The sequence below is a fragment of the Pleurodeles waltl genome, chromosome 1_2, assembly GCF_031143425.1.
Source record: "Pleurodeles waltl isolate 20211129_DDA chromosome 1_2, aPleWal1.hap1.20221129, whole genome shotgun sequence".
Lineage (NCBI taxonomy): Eukaryota > Metazoa > Chordata > Amphibia > Caudata > Salamandridae > Pleurodeles > Pleurodeles waltl.
In genome coordinates, this window is record NC_090437.1 from 627,290,129 (window position 1) to 627,310,186 (window position 20,058).

The 20,058-nt window shown below is 45.4% G+C and overlaps 1 protein-coding gene across 19 annotated transcripts in view; it reads right to left on the minus strand.

Annotated features, from left to right (window-relative positions):
• The window catches only part of BLTP1 (bridge-like lipid transfer protein family member 1), a 1,779,540-nt gene that overhangs the window by 86,971 nt on the left and 1,672,511 nt on the right, over positions 1 to 20,058 (minus strand). For all 19 annotated transcript variants that reach the window (XM_069242474.1, XM_069242454.1, XM_069242518.1 and 16 more), the window contains 2 exons: positions 11,212 to 11,406; positions 10,791 to 10,925 (listed from right to left, as the gene is read on the minus strand). In XM_069242474.1, the coding sequence (XP_069098575.1) occupies positions 10,791 to 10,925; positions 11,212 to 11,406 (330 nt within the window). The remainder of the gene's footprint in view (positions 1 to 10,790; positions 10,926 to 11,211; positions 11,407 to 20,058) is intronic.

Sequence of the window (20,058 nt, forward strand, 5' to 3'; positions counted from 1 at the left end):
GGAGACAGCTAGCAGTTACTGATCTAAGGGTATGGACCACCATGCTCTCCAGAGTAGAATGTTGTATTAGGAAGGCAGGGTCATCCAGGCACAGACGATGGCCAACCATTGATGACTGGTCCTGACAAGGACTTGGCCTAAGTACCCAAGAGGGTGTCAGTAAGTGGCTCATAGAAGGGTAACAGTGACTCAGTGGGAGCCTAACAAGGTTGCAATACTTCAGTTAGTACATTAGTTTTAACTGCCATAATTGTCAGTCGTGAGAAATTCAGCTGCTCTTTGCAACAGGACAGCCAAAGGAGCACTTTTGTCTGTAGAAGAACCACAGGGAGATATGTGGCCAGCATCAGGCGAAGTATCAAGCGACCCACCTTTAGGTAACTATTCTCATCACTCATCATCATACTGGGGAACATATTCATCCTCCTTGTCACAGCTGTCATTGCCAGAATCCCTGCCAAATAGGTTTTGTAAAGCATGTGCTCTTCTATGACAGAGGAACAGGCTTGCACACCGATCGGCACTGGGTGTAACTTGGTCAAGTTCAAGGCAGATTTAGTTAGGAGTTTGATAGCGGTATAGGTTGTACATCTGCTTACGGTGTCAATGGCACTGGCGTCAGCATTGATGCGACCCAGACTGGCACAGTTGAGGGTGCTGTAACTGAAGCGGGACCAGAAGTTGTGGCATGCCCGATGTAGATCTAAGGTGCACAGACAGCACCCAGGGTGGACCAGCCAGTGGAAGTCCGACAGAAGGTAGATGCATGCCCTTGGGCCCCAAAGGAGTGCCAGAGGGAGCTAATAAAGTGCTCAATAGCTGCAGCATAGCTTGATTGAAGACTTACTAGCTTCTACATTGCTGACGGACCTGGAGAGTTGTGATCTGGGATGGAATCAGCTCCAATAGAGATCAGGATGGAGACAGAGAGCCTGGTTGACACTCTTATGCCCTCTCTAGGGTTTTAGAGTGGCAGCAAGGTGCCTTTTACACCTTAGGTTTTTATCTTTCTTCTTCAGCTTACCTGAAGACATCTACCTTGATGAGGACCTGCCGCAGGAACAACTTCAGGAGCAGGAACAAGGCCTTCCTTTTGACTTCGATCTGTCATGGTGCAGAGTCTTACTGTACTTGGTGAGATACAGTTTGGCTTAGCGTTTCTGTTTAACTTTCAGGTTCATCTGGATGCATATGCCACAGGCCTTGAAGTCATGGACTGGTGCCAGGCACCACAAGCATACTTTGAGCAGGTCTGTCAAAGACATTTGCTGACAACTGTTTTTGCACAGTTTGAATATTGTTGTTTTAGAGCAGGGGTCTCAACCTGTTCTGTATTAAGAACTACTTACATTCAGTGAAAATCACCTCAAGTTACTAATATTATTAATGATGTAATAGTAACCACATCATACAAGATTACATTAGTGGCATCCCATGCAAGAATAGCAGCAGTGATAACCTCAGTGCAACAGGCAGGGTTACCAACAGTGAAGTAAAAAAAAAAAAGCTTTATTAGTTTTGAACACCTCTGCATGGGTAATACAAAACAGTCATAGCTGCAATTATCCAATGTAATAATACATCTTCGCAACACTGAATGATATAGAACTCAAACATCAGCTTTAAATATAACACAGCATAATATGTATTCATAAAGCACACATTCACCCTGAGTATAGTCTTGGAGATAAAATAATCTTTACTGTTACCCAAGCCATTAGGTTTCTTTTTCGCCAAAGCGTAGCACATCTTCATGCAAAGGACTACCCATCGCGAGATGGTCCTCTTCTGCACCACCTTCCCTTTCTTCTAACCCACAAAGAGTTGATCTTCCACTCGGAAATCTTTAGTACGATCTAGGTAAAACGCCAACGCTCTTTTTGTATCAGATGGTTGAGTCTGTCCTCCTCATTAGAGGGATGTGGGGGGAGTGTAAAAAGTAGGCAAGGTGATAGATTGGCCTACGTGAAAAGGCGTTACCACTTTGGGAAGAAAGGAAGCCCTGGTACGAAGCACCACTTTGTCAGGATGCACTGCTAGGAACAGTGGCTTCGAAGAAAGAGCCTGAAGCTCACTCGCTCTGCGAGTAGAAGTGATGGCAATCAAAAGGCTGTTTTAAGATTCAAGAGCCATAGAGGACAGTTGTGGAGTGGCTCGAAGGGGGCAACCAAGTTCAAATGCCACTGGGGCATGATGAACGGGACGGGAGGACACATATGAGTGAGGCCTTTAAGAAACCTCCCAACAATCGGAGATTGGAAAAGAGAAGGTTGGTCTGGTAGCCTTAACAAGGCACAGATGGCAGACAAATATCCATTAAGGGTGCCCAGAGCAGAGCCCTGCTGGGTAAGAGAGAGAATAAAGAGGAGAACTTCTGAGAGAGGTGCAGAGAGGGTAATCAACAGATTTGTTGATACACCATGCCACAAATTTCTTCTGACAGGCGTATACAGTTTTGGTGGAGGGACGCCTGGCTGCCAAGATGACATTACAGACTTCAGGTGGAAGGACAAAAGCCGTCAACTATAACCGCTTAATCCCCATGCAAGAAGGCGGAGACTGGACAGGTTCGGGTGGATAACCGTCCCCAGCTGCTGCGACAGAAGATCCTCCCAAAGGGGATGTTTGATCAGAGGATCGATGGCCATACTCAATAGCTCAAAAAGGTAAGAACCAAATTTAGGTCCCACTGCTCAAGGTCAGCAAGACAAAACCTCCTTATCAGCTCTGATGTCGAGAGAACCCACCCAGGTGACTGACAATCAAGACTATACCATGAATGTCTAGCTACTGCCAGCGCCTAAGAGCCAGCAGCACAGTGCACCTGACTCCATGCTGTCCTACTTATCGCAGTGCATCATGGTGGTCATGTTATCTGTCAGAACCTGAACAGACCTCCCTCGGATTTAAGGCACAGAATACGTTAAGGGCCTCCCAGATGGCACACAGTTCCAGGAGTTTGATGTGATCGTTTCTACATGAGAAAAGACTTCTATGATCTCTACCTCATCTAGATGTCCACTTGGCAGCCTAGAAGTGCATCTAGCATAAATGGGGCAAGTAAAAAAGTTTGCTGCAAGTTAGATTTTCATCAGTATTACATCACTGAAGGCCCTGGGTTGCCTTGTCCAAAATCACATGTTGTCCATTAGGCACTGCCAGTGTTGGGCCTATTGAAGGGGATGGTTCTCTTGCACTCTAGGCTGGAAATAAGCCATGACCCCAAAACAGCAGTATCCTATCCTGAATGTCCTGGACTTTTAATGCAGAAAAAGCCTTTAAAGCCAGTGAGTCCAGGAGTGCCTGAGAAAGAGAATCCTCTGCACCTACTGAAGATGGAATATACATTTGTTGATGGAGTACCCCAGGTAAGAAAGCAACAAAGCCTGTGGGACTGCAAGATGGGTACATAGAAATGCTTATACTGCAAGGTCACAGACACCGTCCAATCTCCAGGGACAAAGAACATCCTCAGTCCCCCGGCCATTTGCTAGCAGCAAAAAGTATCAGTAGCCCCCCCTCTGCTTTTCTACATTTCAGGCACTCTATCGTACCTATGGTGAACAGCCTCACACCGAAGAGATTAAAAAGGTAGTGATGTGTGGTATGCTTCTATACATATCAACCACTGGCAATTATTTGGGCCACATTCCATTCAGTCAATAGGCCAAGCACAGAAAATAACCTGGGACTTCAGCTACCGCTGGGTGAATTGACGGGCAGGAGACAGTAAATTCAGTGAGTATGCTGTGGCCTCAGTATCCTTTAGGCACTGCAGGGCCAAGTTTGCTTTTTCTCCACAGTGCTTGTGGCAGTCAAATGGCATGTTCATTAAGGATACCTGGATGTCTGAGGAAACTCCGGTATCATGCATCTAAGCATGGCGATGAATAAAAAGACTGGTATCGATGGCATGGCCAGTGTAGACCTTGGTATCCAAATTGGCACATCAGATATATTTAGCTGCCTCCTGACCATCATGCATCACCTGTGCGAAGGAGTTGCAAATCTCCTCAGAAAAAACAGACAAGAACTTGTTTCCCAGAGAGCATGTTGAAATGGACCAGTGTCGAAATGGGCCAAAAAACACACAGCATTCAAGGACCCAAGGATGAAACTCTTTGAAGGAGCAGTTGGAAAGGCGCTGGCATTCACCTTACTACTTGATGCCTGATTGACTAGTCTTTTTGGTGTCCGGTGCAGTGTTAAGAACACCAGATCCTATGGGGCTGGCCTGCAGTATCAAGAAACTGGACAGCTCACTGACAGCATTGAGCACGCTTTGGCCCATGTCCCCAGGACAGCCTCCATCAGAGCCTCAAAAAAAGGCAGCAAAAGCTCAGTGGAGTAAGGACCTGGCTTCAAAATTTCAATACTATAGTCAACTAGAGTAGGCAAGTTTAACTCCAATGCCTTCATGACACTGCAAACGACCACTGCAAATTAGGCTCTCTCCTGAGTAGGGGGGGGGTCCCAAAGTCAACTCTAAATCTGTCTCAGACTAGGTATCCAGATCATTAGCTTTTTGAATGTCACAATACAGTCAAGCATCAGGACAGTGGTAGGAATGGGAGTGGTTAAGATTGATAAATCATCATCATTGTTGATAGCATGTCAGAGCCCCAGGGCTGCATCTGAGTCAAATTTTGAAAATTGACTCCAGCTTTAGATAGACTTGGCATGGAGAGTTCTCCCAGGCCATTAGATTGTGCCTTAATTGTCTCATAGTGCAACACAGATCAATACCTAGTTGAACCTTGCTCTGGATCATGCTCTGGAGTCAGACCAGATCCAGAGCCTGTGAGCTGGGGTCAGCACTGTGCTGACATGGCCTGCAGCAAAGATGTGGAGGAGCATCCTGATCCTGATGCCCAGGCAATGGCTGAGTGAGGTCAGTCAATGTCAAGGAGGGACCCCCTGGTGTACATTTGCCTGGAAGCCCCAACAAATCCATGGGGCACAGAGGGGCCTTAGAGGGGCTTTCAACTGTATGAAATAGCTGCAGCATTGCCTCCTGTTAAGCCTCAAATTGTTGACTATGTATTTTCAGGGAACATCTGGTCCAGCCTCTGAATTGGTTTGTTTTTAGATGATGAAGACAGAGTCAGGTCTTTCAAATGCTGACTGCAAGACTTCTCTATAGATTAGGAGCAGCGAGAAGGAGGAAAATGCTGCTTGGATTTCTTGCATTTATGCTGTGAATAGTTTTTTGACTTTGTCCTGAACCTACTGGAGGATGAGGTCCTGGATCCTGAGCAGGAACAACCCTTGAATTTCCTCTCAGACTAACCCCACTTCTTGTGTTCTCTGACATATAGGATTGGGCTCCTTGATGGTCTTGATTGAAATGCATCATGGAGCACTTGTCATGGGACTTCGAAACATGCTTGAAGCCTAAGCACCAAATAAAGATGTCATGTGGATCTGTGATCAATATTTACTTTCTGGAGGAGAAGCACAGTTTAAAACCGTTTATCTTCAGGGGAGACATAGTACTTGCACAATATCCGGTTTCTAATTGGAAAGTTCGTTAACACTAAGTAAAAGTTGAAAGCAGAACACCGGATCCAGGTAAAAAGGCATGGAAAAATAGGATCTGATATCAGTGTGCAGGGGTGATGTCACAATGTAGTGCCATATCACTTCTGGAGGAGGGAGGGAACCCCGGTGAGGAGACTGATAGTGTCACCTGCTGGTGAGTTGGAGCTTTTAAACGAAAAATCTCTAGATCCAGTTTGCCTCCTGTGGAGTTCAAGAGCTTAGGTTTAAGAAGTGTCCCTCAGAATAGGAGACATTTCATGCTCCATCTTGCAAAAACCTGATCTGAATCCACCTGAGTGAACTCCAGCATGTTTCAAACAAAGCAGGAAGTCTGATGCCTTATTCTCCTTCTCTGCCACAAGAGCACTGACAGATCAATTTCTCAATCTATGAGCCAAAGTCAAAGCTCTCTAGCCTCCCAGACAAGGACGACAGGAACCAACTCTTCCCTGTTTATTTTGGAGTGCACGACAGTCATGTGAAGTTCTGAAACTGTTTCTCCTAAATGTGGGGTAAGAACACTCTTGACAGTCAACTTCACTGAATTTAACTCCAAAAGGCTAAAGTGAAGATAGTGGTCTTTTTCAGTCCAAAGTGTGCTGAATGTTAACAGAACCAGGTGCACTCCCCAGTCGTGCAAAAAAGCATCTATCACCAGGTGATATGACACCCCCTTGGGAAGAAATTAGGAAATCCCCCTCCAATGCAGAGGCTACAGAGTGGCAGTTTTCAGTTGAAAGTGATTTTGCATGCGGCCACAGAACTGATTCAAAATGCATTCTAATGTCCAATGCTGAAGAGGCCTTCTGTGAAGCTGCACAGGTGGCATTCAAAAGATACTAGAAGTGATCAAGCCTAGCAGCCTAACGATCACTATGGCTGGGTACCAGATAACTAAGAAAAATGTATCATGTTTTGTATGTGTAGCAGGCATTCCAGTTGCATTTATTTGCCCATTAACCAGAAACACCCATAATAATCAAAGTTGCTGGGTAGGAACCAGGCTAGATTTCTCTTGAAGGACTAAGAAGCTAAGACTATATGAAAGAGTTGCAGTAGCAGAGTTGAAATACATGCAAGGAACACACCTTCAGGAGTGCTGCTGTAATTATGTTCCCTTCCAAATGCGCTCCATGCAGTGGTGAATGTTCTTTGCTGCAATGTTGGTTCATATGAACCTATAAATAAAGGTTTAAAACAAAAAAAAAGATCCCAAAGAAGGGAGTGCAACCCAACTGTATCAATTGGCATGGAATCACCCCTTTGTCAATCCCAAGTAAAATCATGGTGAAAATCCAATACACAGCACGTTTCTGATCCTGTGCACAAGTAGTTAAGAAAAGAATAGGCTGGGTTCCACAATTGCAGATGTGTTGATCTGATCCTTACTCTAAGCAACATCATAGAGCAGTGCAGGGAGTGTCAGAGACAACTATACATCAAGTTCACTGATTCTGCATTCATTTGTCAATTAACCGGAACCAGCCATAATAATCAAAGCTGCTGGGTAGAAACCAGGCTAGTTTTATCTTGAAGGACTAAGAAGCCAAGACTGTATGAATGTGCTGCAGTAGCAGAGTGACTGTTGAAGAACATGCAAGGAACACGCATTATGAAGTACAGGTAGGATGCTCCGCTAATGAAAATGGGCCTCTATTTCCATAAATTTTAAGAAGGCTCTCTGACTTGGGGGTCAGTCTAAATGAGAGCACTGGACATTGAAAGCACTAGTCTGCCAATGTGAATCAAAAATACTGGTTTTGCCAGAGACTGGTCGATACATGAAAAATCAGTCAGACTAGTCATTCCTGATACTTGAGTGTTGGGAGAATAAGCAGATGGTGATCTTAATCTTTTCCTATTTAAGAAATGTTGAGAAATTGGAGGTCCAGAGTTGGCCTGAGACACTCGGTCTTTTTCGGTCCTACGAAGAACCTCAAGTTGTGTCTGTGGAAGACAGGTTTCTGGCTAGGGGGGAATGTTTCATCAAGTGATGCATTTACTAACATGGACAACTGAAGCCCAGAGTGGCCTTGGTTTAGGGTAGAGAGGTACCACACGATTTGGGCGAGTAAGATGCTCTGCTTTGCACAGGTCAATGTACTTACTGCCTCTGTGTTGACATATGTTGTTGCATATACTGCTGTAATTCTGTTCCCTTCTTAATGAGCTCCATGTTGTGGTGAATGTTCTTTGCTGCAATGTTGGTTCATATGAACTTAGAAATAAAGGTTAAAAAAAAAAGATTCCAAACAAGGGAGCGTAACCCAACAGTTTCAACTGGCATGGAATCACCCCTTTGTCAAGCCCAGTGAAAATCATTACACAGCACGTTTCTGATGCCGTGGACAAGCAGTTAAGAAAGAATAGGCTGGGCTCCACAATTGCAGAGAATGTGTTGATCTGATCCTTACTCTGAGTAACATGACAGAGTAGTGCACGGGAGTGGCAGAGACAACTATACATTAAGTTAATTGATTCTGACAAAAACTGACAGTACTTACTGTGACAGCCTCTGACACACCACAACAAATAGTCCTCCTCATGAAGAGCTTCTATGCTAACTTTACCTGCAAGGTGGGAGATAGCGAGTGTAGCTTCGAAATCAAGACTGGTGTGAGACAAGGAGGTTGCTCTTCAACGTAGCCTACGACTGGGTGATGTAACGCAGAATGAAGACCAAGCCAGAGGCATCAAATGGGCCTTATTCTCTACGCTAAATGATGTGACAATGCTGATGAACTAGCCTTGCTCTCTCACACATACCACCATAAGCAGGAAAAGACGCCTCGCTTCAAGATCTATGCACAGCAAGTGGTCCTGAGGATCAACATGAAGAAGTCAGAAGTCATGCCACTCAACAGTACAATTAGACATGCTGGAGGGACAGGCAGTGACATCAACAGCAGACTAAAAAAGGCCAGGAATGCCTTCAGGAGGCTGAACAGTGTGTAGAGGTCATCTCAGTACAGCACCAGCACAAAGCCGAGGCTTTAAACTATGCAGATTTGTTAAGTGGACTATAATTTAGCAGGATATCCTGGTGCTGGCCTTTAATGGAGCTGCGTTCTGTCCACGCACTTGAATGGATCAGAATGCTGGTGGATGACGAAAAGCGACATGCACACACTGTCAGCCTTCCACACCAGTAACCTGCGAGGAATCTTGCACATTTTCTGTCTGCGAGCCATCTCCAACCAGGAACTGCTCGCTAGACGCAAGCAAGAGAGCATGGGTACCATCATTATGAGACAAACAATGGATTTGGATAAGAAACACCTTCAGAAGAGAACAAGACTCCATCACAAGAACAGCTCTCCATTGGAAACAGAAGAAAGGTAGACTAAAGAACACATGGTGGCAAACCGTGGAGACAGAAATGAAGACCCTAAACCACAGATGGGGCACCATCCATAAACTTGCCAGAAACAGACAGAAGCGGAGATCCTTTGTTACTGCCCTACATGCCAGTTGGCATAACGGGCAGTAAGTAAGACATGGAGGAAAAGAAAGACAGCTGCCAGCCTCTGCACTTGAAATTAATGTAAGAGTACTATTGCATTAGCAGGGTGGACTACATCTCTTTGAAGTTGATATTAAAAATGCTTTGAAGTAATGATGCATTGACTGAAGGTCAGTGTCTTAATTATATTAGAGTAATGGTGTGGTAGACATCACCTTTATTTCAAAACCCCACACTGCAGATTTGAAACTGAAATCATGGTTACCACACCACTGCTCTAATATAATTAATGTACTGTCTTGCAGTGTGTACTTCCTAACATTAATGTTTGAAACGTCAAGACATAAGCATGATCTGGAATGCAAATATTGTTGACTGGCTTGCTTCTCTGATCCAACTGCTAAATCACTAGGTTACTGAGAAGCTTTAATGCCCCTAGGAAGCAACAAGTTACAATTTATGAAGTTGTGAAACACATTTTGGTAAACAAGCAAAGCAGCATCGACTAAAAATAAGTCTAACTGTTGATTGGACCCAAACTAATTTGAAATTAAGAAAACAAAATTGAGATCAGATATATGAAAGAAATCAGTGGGATGCCGCTGACATAAGGTAGCTGTAAAAATGTCTTGGTTCACTCTGGTGCCTGAGGAACGATGTTCAATAAAGGAGTATTTTTTGGGGGTGGTATCCATTTGAAGTGCTGATGCACATAAAACAAGTCAATTATTTCTAATCAAGATGTGGGAAAACAGTTAGCTTAGCTGCTAGCCGGCAGCGGCTTGCGCGACAGTAAAGGGGGGAGGCTGCACACGGGGGGGGGGTAACTGGAATGGGAGGAGATTCAATTAAAAAAAAAAAAGAAAAAAAAAAAAACGTACCTGGGCCGCCTCCGCCGCTTTCAGAACCACGTTGCTCCTCACCTCTGCCTGTAGACACAGGCTCCCAAGCCTGCCCTGTGCCAATCCTGACGCTGCTAGGAGCAGCGTCAGGATCGGCTGGGAGCACCCAGCCAGGGCACTCCCATGCGGACTGGGAGCCTGTGCAGGCTCTCTCAAGCCCAGCAACACTGCTGGGCTGGAGAGAGCCCTGTACGCATGTGTGTGTGACCGGCCCGAGAGGGCTGGCCAAACATACATGCATTCTGAGGGGAGTGCTGAGCACGCCTCCTCACTGCTCGTCACCCTTGTAGCCCTGCCCCTTTCCCCCCAAAACAATAATAAACAAAGTTTATTAGCGTTTTTGTGGAAAAGGTTTGCAGCTGCCGCTGCTGGTTGGGGGGGGGCAACGCTTCTCCACCCTTATGGAGGAGCTGCCCCTGCTAGCCGGTAGTACACAAAAGAACACAACACTGTAGCCTTTCAAAAACTCAGAGCCAAAGTTTTGAACCTTACACTTTCATATAAAAGGTTATTTTCAGAAATTATATTTCTCCAAAACTCAAGTAAGGGTATTTTTATTATTCCATTCGGGGTTCTCGTTACTTTGGAAAACAGCAAAAAAAGGCATTCAGATCAGAGCAAGAACTTCTTAAATAAATTATTTTGTAGTATTTTGTCAGTTTCAAAAAATCCAAACAATTTGAGATTCCATTCGAAAAATAAAAGATGCACAAATGGAATTTGGGTCTACAAATTACTTTTAAGCAAGAAACATTTTGGGGAACAAATTTGTGTGAAAATAATATCTATCTTCGTGTGAAAAAAGACAGCTGTATGACAGGAGCATCTGAAAAAGCACACTGTAAGTCACCGAATAATAAACTGTGCAAGGTCATGTAATTTACCTTTCTCTTTTTCTTTCAGATAGGCAGACACCAAATCATGTAAAAACATAATTAGTTCAGCATCCATTGTCACACAAATGTGGTCTGTGAACTCAGTAACCACACTGCACTCCACTGTTGGCTTACTGTTGGCATCTGTTGTAACAACACAAAAAGACATGGAAGAAATCGAATGCATACTTATGAAATTATTTTTTTCTTTTTATTTCCTTTATGTTTATAAATGCCTGTGGGTTTCTATACATTTATTTTCATGATTGTTTTAAATCAGCTATGAGCAGCTGCCATTTGACAAATCGAGTTGAATTTAGGGTCAACTGATGCACGCAACACAGTTTAACCAATGGGAAGTTAAAACCCGGGCTATAAAAAGTCACTTTAATAAGTGACTCGGGGCAACAAAATGACTATTTGTACATACCTTGCAACAGAGGTTCTTGTGGTTGCTGGACATGAATAGATTTGAAGTCCAGCTGCATCCTTGGCAAAGCAAAAATAGTTTCAGTTTCATGGTTGTAACTAGTACTACCTCGAAATCCGCTTATCAAGTTTGAGTTTTTTACTTCTGTGCTGCACTCTGGATCCTTGGCATCAACATTTCGAAGCAGGTTAAGCTCTGTAGAAAATGTACAAATATTGACAATCACTGTAGCAATACGCTCTGAGAATTGGACATTGCACGCTTACTTCTTCTGATATATATGAGGAATATGGACGTTTTTAAATAAATAATTTGGTACATCAACTGAGTTTTCTCTATTTAAAAGGCCCCAAAAATAATGTAGAAAATGTGGCAATGATATAACCCAATTCTAAATGTTGCATATCATCCCACCATTTACTAGAGAGAAAAAATGTATCTATACAAAACCTTTCTCAATCCATCTGCAGCTAATAAGCGTGGGTGTTGTCCCAAAAACTAACAGACAAAAAAGTTGATTACCTTTGTTAATGCTCTTTATAGTGGATACTTTATCTAATACTCTATTTCACTGCAGATTTCTAACTTTTAGAATATCCAGAGGAGCCAGACTGTGTTGGTGCCAGAAAGTGGAATTGTGTAGCTCCACATCACGGAACTGACAGCTGGAGCCGAATATAAGCACCACCCAAGCGCACTGATATCTATTACTTTAGTTTTTTTTGTAAATCTTTTTATCGAGTTTTTCATAAACAGATAACATTTTAAGCAAACATTGTACCCACAGATATGTTATAGTTATATCTGCCCTCTGTGAACTGCAGGGAAGGTATGATGTTCTGCCCCAACATAGGACATCCATTACTTTCTTCTCACACCTTTGTACATGGATCCAGAGTTAGATTCTAACTTTTTCTAGTTAGTTGGCAACTTTTTCCCTTGAAATTATTTTTCCAGTGTGCAAGGGCATGTCCCCTCCTACAACTACAGGGTTGACTGTCACAAGAAGATGATTCTGACAAATCTCCATGAGATGTCTCTTGTGTTTGGGTTACAACAGCAAGTTGTGCCGGGAGTGTGCCCTTCTGTATACCACAGAGATGTACAGTTACTTACCTTCGGTAACAATATATCTGGTAGAGACATATTCTAGTTGCAGATTCCTCACCTTTGAATTTCCCCAGGCGTCAGACTAGTTCTGGAGAATTTTTCTTCAAGCAGTACCTGTAGGAAGTTGGCTCTGTATATACTATCTCAAAGTGAGAGATAGTGTGCCCAGAGTCTACGGGTTCCCCTTAGAGGTCGATAGTGGTAAAATTAGATAATACTAATGCTCTGTTTTGTGGTAGTGTGGTCGAGCAGTAGGCTTATCAGAGGGTAGTGTTAAGGATTTGTTGTACACACACAGGCAATAAATGAGAACACACACTCAAAGACTTAACTCCTGGCCAATAGGTTTTTATTTAGAAAAATATTATTTTCGTAATTTATTTTAGAACCACAAGATTCAGAATTTAGGTAAGTACATAAATTGTAAGGTACTTCACACAGGTAAGTATAGAACTTTGATTTAAAACAGTAGTATACGCAATTTTGGCAAAAATGGCAATAAACTATTTTAAAAGTAGACAGTGCAAAAATCAACAGTTCCTGGTGGGAGGTAAGTAATAGTTAGTTTCTCAGGAAAGTAAAGCACTTACAAGTTCAGTCTCCTGGGCATAGGCAGCCCACCGTTGGGGGTTCAAGGCAACCCCAAACCCTCAGCACCAGCAACACAGGGCCGATCAGGTGCAGAGGTCAAAGGAGGGCCCAAATAACAAAGGTGCCTATGGAGAACAGGTGAGTGCCTGCGTCCTCGGGGAGCAGACCCGGGGGGTATTGTAGAGCATGGGGTAAGGGGCACGCAGGCACATAAAACACCCTCAGTGGCACAGGGGCGGCCGGGTGCAGTGTGCAAAGTAGGTGTTAGGTTTGTCGTTGAAAACAATGGAGGGACCGGGGGGTCACTCTGGTGATGCAGGAAGGGCACAGGGGGGCTTCTTGGGCCACCACCGACTGGGCTAGGGTGAGGGCCGCCTGGTAGGTGGTTCCTGTCGATCTGGGGGCTGCGGGTGCAGTGCCTGGTTGAGACAGCGGGTTCCTTTGTTACCAGGCAGTTGCAGTCAGGGAGAGCCTCTGGATCTTCTCTGCAGGTGTGGCTGGTGGGATGCGGAGAGGTCGACTCAGGGTGTCCACGTCGTTTGAATGGCCTGGGAGTCCTCTTAGTTGTATTGGTTCGCCAAAACTCGAGCCGGAGGTGTCATGTGCAGAATGGGAAGACTCACGCTTCTGGCGGGAAGTTGGAGTCTCTTTAAAGTTGTTTTCTTTGCTGTGGTTTCTGGACAGAGCCGCTGTCCTCATGAGGTTCTTGGTCCTTTACGTGCAGGTCAGTCCTCTGAGTCCTCAGAGTTTGCTGGTCCCGCTGGATGCGTAGCTGTGCAGGTTCTTTGAGTCTGGAGACAGGCTGGTAGGGCTGGGGCCAAGTCAGTTGTCATCTCCGTCGTCTCTGAGGGGCTTTTAGGTCAGCAGTCCTTCTTCTTTCTTCAGGCTGCAGGAATCTGATTTCCTGGGTTTAGGGTCACCCCTAAATACTCAATTTAGGGGTGTATTTAGGTCAATGGCTACTGTCCTGGAGGGTGGCCTTCTTTGTGCCTCCTCCCTGTGGGGAGGGGGGGCACATCCCTATTCCTATTGGGGGTATCCTCCAAAAACAAGTTGGAGGATTTCTTAAGGCAGGGGTCACCTCAGCTTAGGACACCTTAGGGGCTGTACTGACTGGTGGGTGACTCCTTCTTGTTTTTCTCATTATCTCCTCCAGATTTGCTGCCAAAAGTGGGGGCTGTGTTCGGAGGGGCGAGCACACCACTAGCTGGAATGCCCTGGGGTGTTGTAACAACAGGCTTGAGCCTTTGAGGCTCACCGCCAGGTGTTACAGTTCTTGCAGGGGGAGGTGAGAAGCACCTCCACCCAGTGCAGGCTTTGTTCCTGGCCACAGAGTGACAAAGGCACTCACCCCATGTGGCCAGAAACTCATCTGGATGTGGCAGGCTGGAAGGATCTGGTCAGCCTAACACTGGTGTTTGGACCGGTATACAGGGGGCATCTCTAAGATGCCCTCTGTGTACATTTTTCAATAAATCCCACACTGGCATCAGTGTGGATTTGCTGTGCTGGGAAGTTTGATACCAAACTTCCCAGCATTCAGTGTAGCCATTATGGAACTGTGGAGTTCATAATTGACAAACTTCCAGACCATATACTCAATATGGCTACAATGCACTTACAATGTCTAAGAATAGACTTAGACACTGTAGGGACATATTGCTCTAGCAGCTATGCCCTCACCTGTGGTATAGTGCCCCCTGCCTTAAGGTTCTAAGGCCTACTAGAGGGGTTACTTACCTATGCTACAGGCAGTGGTTTGTGGGCATGGCACCCTGGCTCCCCACCAGCACACACAATTTGCATGGCAGTGTGCATGTGCTGAGTTAGGGGTCCCCAGGGTGGCATAATACATGCTGCAGCCCTTAGAAACCCTCCCTGGCCACATAGCCCTTTGTACCATGGGTACCTTTTACAATGGACCTAACTGTGTGCCAGGGCTGTGCCAATTGTGGGAACAAAGGTACAGTTTTAGGGAAAGAACTCTGGTGCTGGGGCCTGGTTAGCAGAGTCCCAGCACACTTTCAATCAAAGTTGGCTTCAACACTAGACAAAAGGTGGGACGGGTAACCATGCCAACAGTGGCACTTTCCTACAACAGACATTCCAGGGAGCTTCAAAGGCCTTGCCACCTTTGTAATGGAACCCTCATCCCTACAGATGGTGGAGGTGACCAGTTCTCTGGTCCTGACCCTATGTTTAGCATGCGCAGAAGCAAATAATTTAGTTAAATTAGGAGAAGTGCCCACTTTATGCCAGTCCCACCCCTAAGGTGGACAAGCTGAAGAGGACACTACTTTAAAATTCCTCCATCTTTTTTGGAAGGAATTAGGCCACTTGGGTTAGGGAGTATGCCCACTTCCCAATGGAAGTGGTCATAAAAAGGGTGAGGTCACCCTAAAGGTAAGTAGCCCATTGGCTACCACCTGGCACTCCCTGTAAAGCCCCTAAATTAGTTGGCACCCCTGAACCGTAGAACTTCGCTTCCTGATGATCTAAGAAGGGCAGGACAATAGCAAGGAAAGACTACAGACACCAAGTGACTTGGCCCCAGCCCTACCGGCCTGTCTCCAGCCCTCAACGATTCTGCATCAAAAGACGACCCGTCCTGCCTCCAAAGCTCTGACCTCCAAAGCTCTGGGAGGACTGCCTGCCTTGGACAAAACGCAAGAACTCCTGTTGACAGCGGACCTGTCCAGAAGAAAACAACTTTAAAGAACTTTGCTCTAAGGAACCACAAAACCGCACCCGGACTCACCTCTGCAAGCAAGCCTTTGGGGATCTACTGGACTCTGTACAAAGGGTACTTCATTTTAGTGCACTATATAGAGAGCCATCTTTCTAAACTGGTGGAACAGCGGTGGGGTCCGTGACTTCGCATTTGCTGATACCACCTGGTCAATAAAAGGGACTACATGAGTAAATCCAAAAATTGCCTTTAGTTAAATTGCATTTTCTGAACAGGGTATTTTTCTAAATTCCTAAAAGTAACTGTTAGGACCCTGGTTAGGTCCCTGTAGCGTAACAGTAAAACTTAAAAACTTACTTCAGTTAGGACTTCAAAAACCTTTCTAACTCAAAAAGGTACCCACATTAGTAAAATAATGAGCCTCAGAGGACAGGTTGGTGTAGCTCAACATCACCTCTTTCCTTCAGCTTTCCCACAAGGAGTTAAGGGTCCTCCGTAAAGGGTAGAAAATAAAAAGCACCTCAAACCCTACCAGCGCAAGGCTCCAGGAGCTACTGGCAGAGAATGATCAGGTCCATCCTTTTGATGAGGCCACTGAACCTGTAAATGAGGATCAGGACAACTCAAGGGCAGAAGAAGAAAAGGACCCTCCTCAACCTGAAATAGACGTACCTGTATCCCAGGTGTCTAGGACACCTTCCTCTAGTGAAGATGGTTCAGGTTCCTTCTCTGAGGAAGATGCCTTCTTATAGAGGTTAGCTAAGAGACTGGACCTGGAACACAGAATATTAACTATAGAGAGGGAAAAAGCAGAAATGCTGGAAGCAATAACATAACTACCGACAGAGTAGAGCACTGCCATCCTAAAATCCCCAAAGGGATTGTCCCCAAATATGAGGAAGGTAATGACATCACCAAGTGGTTCACAGCCTTTGAGAGGGCCTGTGTTTCCAGAAAACCTAAGAAATAGTACTGGGGTACTTTCCTTCGGGAACTGTTCTCAGGACAGTGAAGGAAAGACTCCTCACAGTGAATGAGGTAGATGCAACCTCCTATGATCTCATAGGCTACCCTGATAGAGGGATTTAGGTTGACTCCTGAGGAGTAAAGAATTAAGCTCAGTGAGACTCAAAACACCTAGAGTCAGTCCTGGGTTGAATTTGTAGACTTCTAAGTGAAAACTCTAGATGGCTGGTTTAAAGGTAACAATGTGCATGATTATAAAAGGTTTTACAATCTACTGATGAAAGAGCATTGTGTTCAAGCAAAGCTGCACCAGTACCTGGTAGACCTAGGTCAATGTTCTCCTCAAGAGTTGGAGAAGGCAGCAGAGCCCTGGGTCCAAACAAAGGTGACCAAGAATTCCACTGGTGTGGGGGGCACAAAAAAGAGGTCTCAAGCCCCCACAAGGGAAAGAGGGTGTGACAGGGTCAGAAATAATGGAGGCTAATAGGCGTTGTAGTAGTTTATGGTTTTATTTCTGTTTCGTAAAGTTATGTTACAGTCTTTCTATACGAGTGTCTCTTTGTTTTCCTCTCTTTCTCTCTGCTGGTACGTCTTCAGCTTCTTGAATCTGATCCGTATTTCTTTTCTCTTGGTTTTCAGGTGGAATCTCAGGTACCATCCAGGAGGTGCATAGGAGGAAAGAAGAACATAAAAGATCTTTAGGAGTTAGGAATTGTTTACTTTTCTCTTTCTCTCTGTTTTCTCTGACATTTGTTTTCTTTCTCCTGTCTATCTTTTGTTCCTGGGTGTTCTCTTTCTCTTTCTTTTCTGCCTTTTTTAGCTGATTGTTGTCCATACTTTTTCTACTCTTGGCTTTCACTTCATGTCTTTTGGACTTACTTTCTTTCTTTCTCAGGGCTCTTCTATAACCCCCTGTCCGTAATATCTGGTCTGTCTGTACTTCTCCTTTTTCTTGTCTTTCTTCTACTACTAGCGATACTAGCTGCCTTGTTCTCCTCAGGCTTCCTCTCGGTTTCTATAACGTACCAACATGTAGATGAGTCTTTTTTCTAATAACATCTTTTGGTGCCCGGTGACATAGTGAAATTAACAAAAACTTTACTTTTGTGTGCTCTCTTGATGAATTCTCTTCGTCCCTACTCCCCCTTCTGTTTAATAAAAAAAAACAAATTCCTGCCTCCCCGTGTCCTGTTTCGGCTGTATCCTGTACCTGACTCGGCCACGTTCTTCCCAGAACATGGGCGGCCTGTCCGCTCCCTCTTGCATCCAGGACGTCCTCGTGCCTCTCCTCCACATCGTCCTCTTCCAGGGTTCAGCTCCGATGCCGGTCCGTCCATCCCGCTTTCCTTCCCCACCACGTCTTCTCCTCCTGGGGAAAACAACTCCTTTCCTTCGTCCTGCTCGGGGTTTAAAACCCCTCTAGGTTCCACGTTATTCTTGCAGACACACTGTTTAACCGCTCCCACCTCTTTCGGATCAGTGTCGATACCATTGACAGTGCCCCTGGGGTACTTCCTCTCCAGATATGGGTTCCGCGGACCCTCACAGAAGGTAAACAAAATAAGGACAAAAACAAAGAGTCTTCTAAAGGCCCCCAAAAAACTGCACACGAGGGTGAGCCCCAAGACTCTTCCCAGCCCAAGGGTTGATACAAAGTTAAAAATTGGGATCCCAGAAAGGCTTGGTGCCATAACTGCAAAACCAATGGACACCAAACTGGAGACTTTAACTGTCCTAACAAAAAGAATGCCTTTAGTGCACCTGCAGTAAATGCAGTGATAAGTCTCCAGATGGAATTAAGTAGGCCTTGACCATGTCAGTGAGCCTACTGAGGCAACTTAAGTTTCAGAGGGTGGGGTAGATGTAGCTGCCCTGGCTGTCTCGTCCGGTAGGCTGGAGAAGTACAGACAACAGCCCCAAATAAATGGGATTCAAGTTGAAGCATTGAGAGACACTGGTCCCAGTGTCACCATGGTGGCTGAGCAAATGGTGTCCTTAGAGTAGTATCTTCATGGAGAGAAAAACACTATTCTCAACGGTGACAATCAGGCTAAGGTCCATCCCATGGCAATGGTTTCCTTAGCATGAGGAGGGGTTACTGGCCAAAAGAAGGTGGTGGTATCCCCTGCTATACCTGTCCAGTGTCTGCTAGGGAATGATTTGGTGTCCTCAGCCGGGCTGAGGTAGAAAGGAAATATGCTGGGTATCCCTGAGTCGGTGTGCGTCAAAACCAGAGCACAGACTAAAGCACAGGGTGACAAAGTAGAGTTGGAGCCTAGTATAATGGCCCAACTTACCAAAAGAAAAGCCAGGAAGACGGGGGGACTAGCTTCCAAACAGATCATGGAGAAGGCCTAACAACCCCAGAGAGAACTGAGCCTTAGGAGTTTGGGCATGACATAGAGCTCTTAAGACTGTGTGTGGGGGGAGTGTGAGGGGGGTGGGCTCTAGGGAAGATCTGAGCCAGGGACAACAAACCTGTCCCACTCATGAAGGCCACAGGACCTATTGGGAGGAGGGGCTCCTGTATGTGAGGCGAGAGACCTTAAACCTGGTGCCTCTAAAAGACTGGTAGTGCCTCAGCAATGCAGAGTGTTTATCCTAACATTGGCTCATGATATTCCCTTAGCTGGGCATCTTGGCTAGGCAAAAACCTGGAGTCGGCTGGTCAACCACTTCTACTGGCCATGCATGTCCCAGAAAGTAAAGGAGTCCTGCAACTTCTGTGCCACCTGTCAGGCCATTGGCAGGAGAGGTGGGCAAACAAAGGGCCCTTAATTCTACTTCCAATGGTTGAGGTTCCCTTTGAAAGGGTTGGTATTGACATTGTTGGCTCCATTGAGCACCAGGGAACAGAGTTATACTGTTGGTAGTGAAGCATGCAACCAGGTACCCTGAAGCAACCCCCCTAAGGACTACTGCTTGCCTGTAGTAGCTAGGGCCCTCACTGGTATTTTTACCAGAGTGGGTTTTCCTAGAGGTACCAACTTCATTCCTGGCAACCTGAAGCACATGTGGGCTGAATGTGGTGTGACCTGTAAGTTCACTACCCCACATCACCCCCCAGTGCAAGGGTCTTGTTGAGAGATTTAACAAGACTCTCAATAGCACGATTGGTGGGCTCCCTAAAAAAACTCAGAAAAAGATGGGATGTCTTACATCCTTGCCTGCTTTTTTTTCCTACAGGGAAGTGCCACATAAGGGAGTGGGGTTCTCCCCATTTGAAGTTCTGTTTGGGGATCCAGTTAGAGGACAACTTTGCCTTGTAAAGGAAGGGTGGGAGAAACCTCCCAGAGAGCCAAAGCAGGACATAATGGATTATGTTCTTGGCCTTTGTTCAAGGAGTACATGAAAAAGCAACCACAAACCTTGAGGCCAGTCAAGAGCTCCAGAAGCTCTGGTTTGACCAAACAGCTGCACTGGTTGTATTACAACCTGGGCAGAAGGCATGGGTGTTGGAGCCTATGGCCCTTACGGCCCTCCAAGACAAG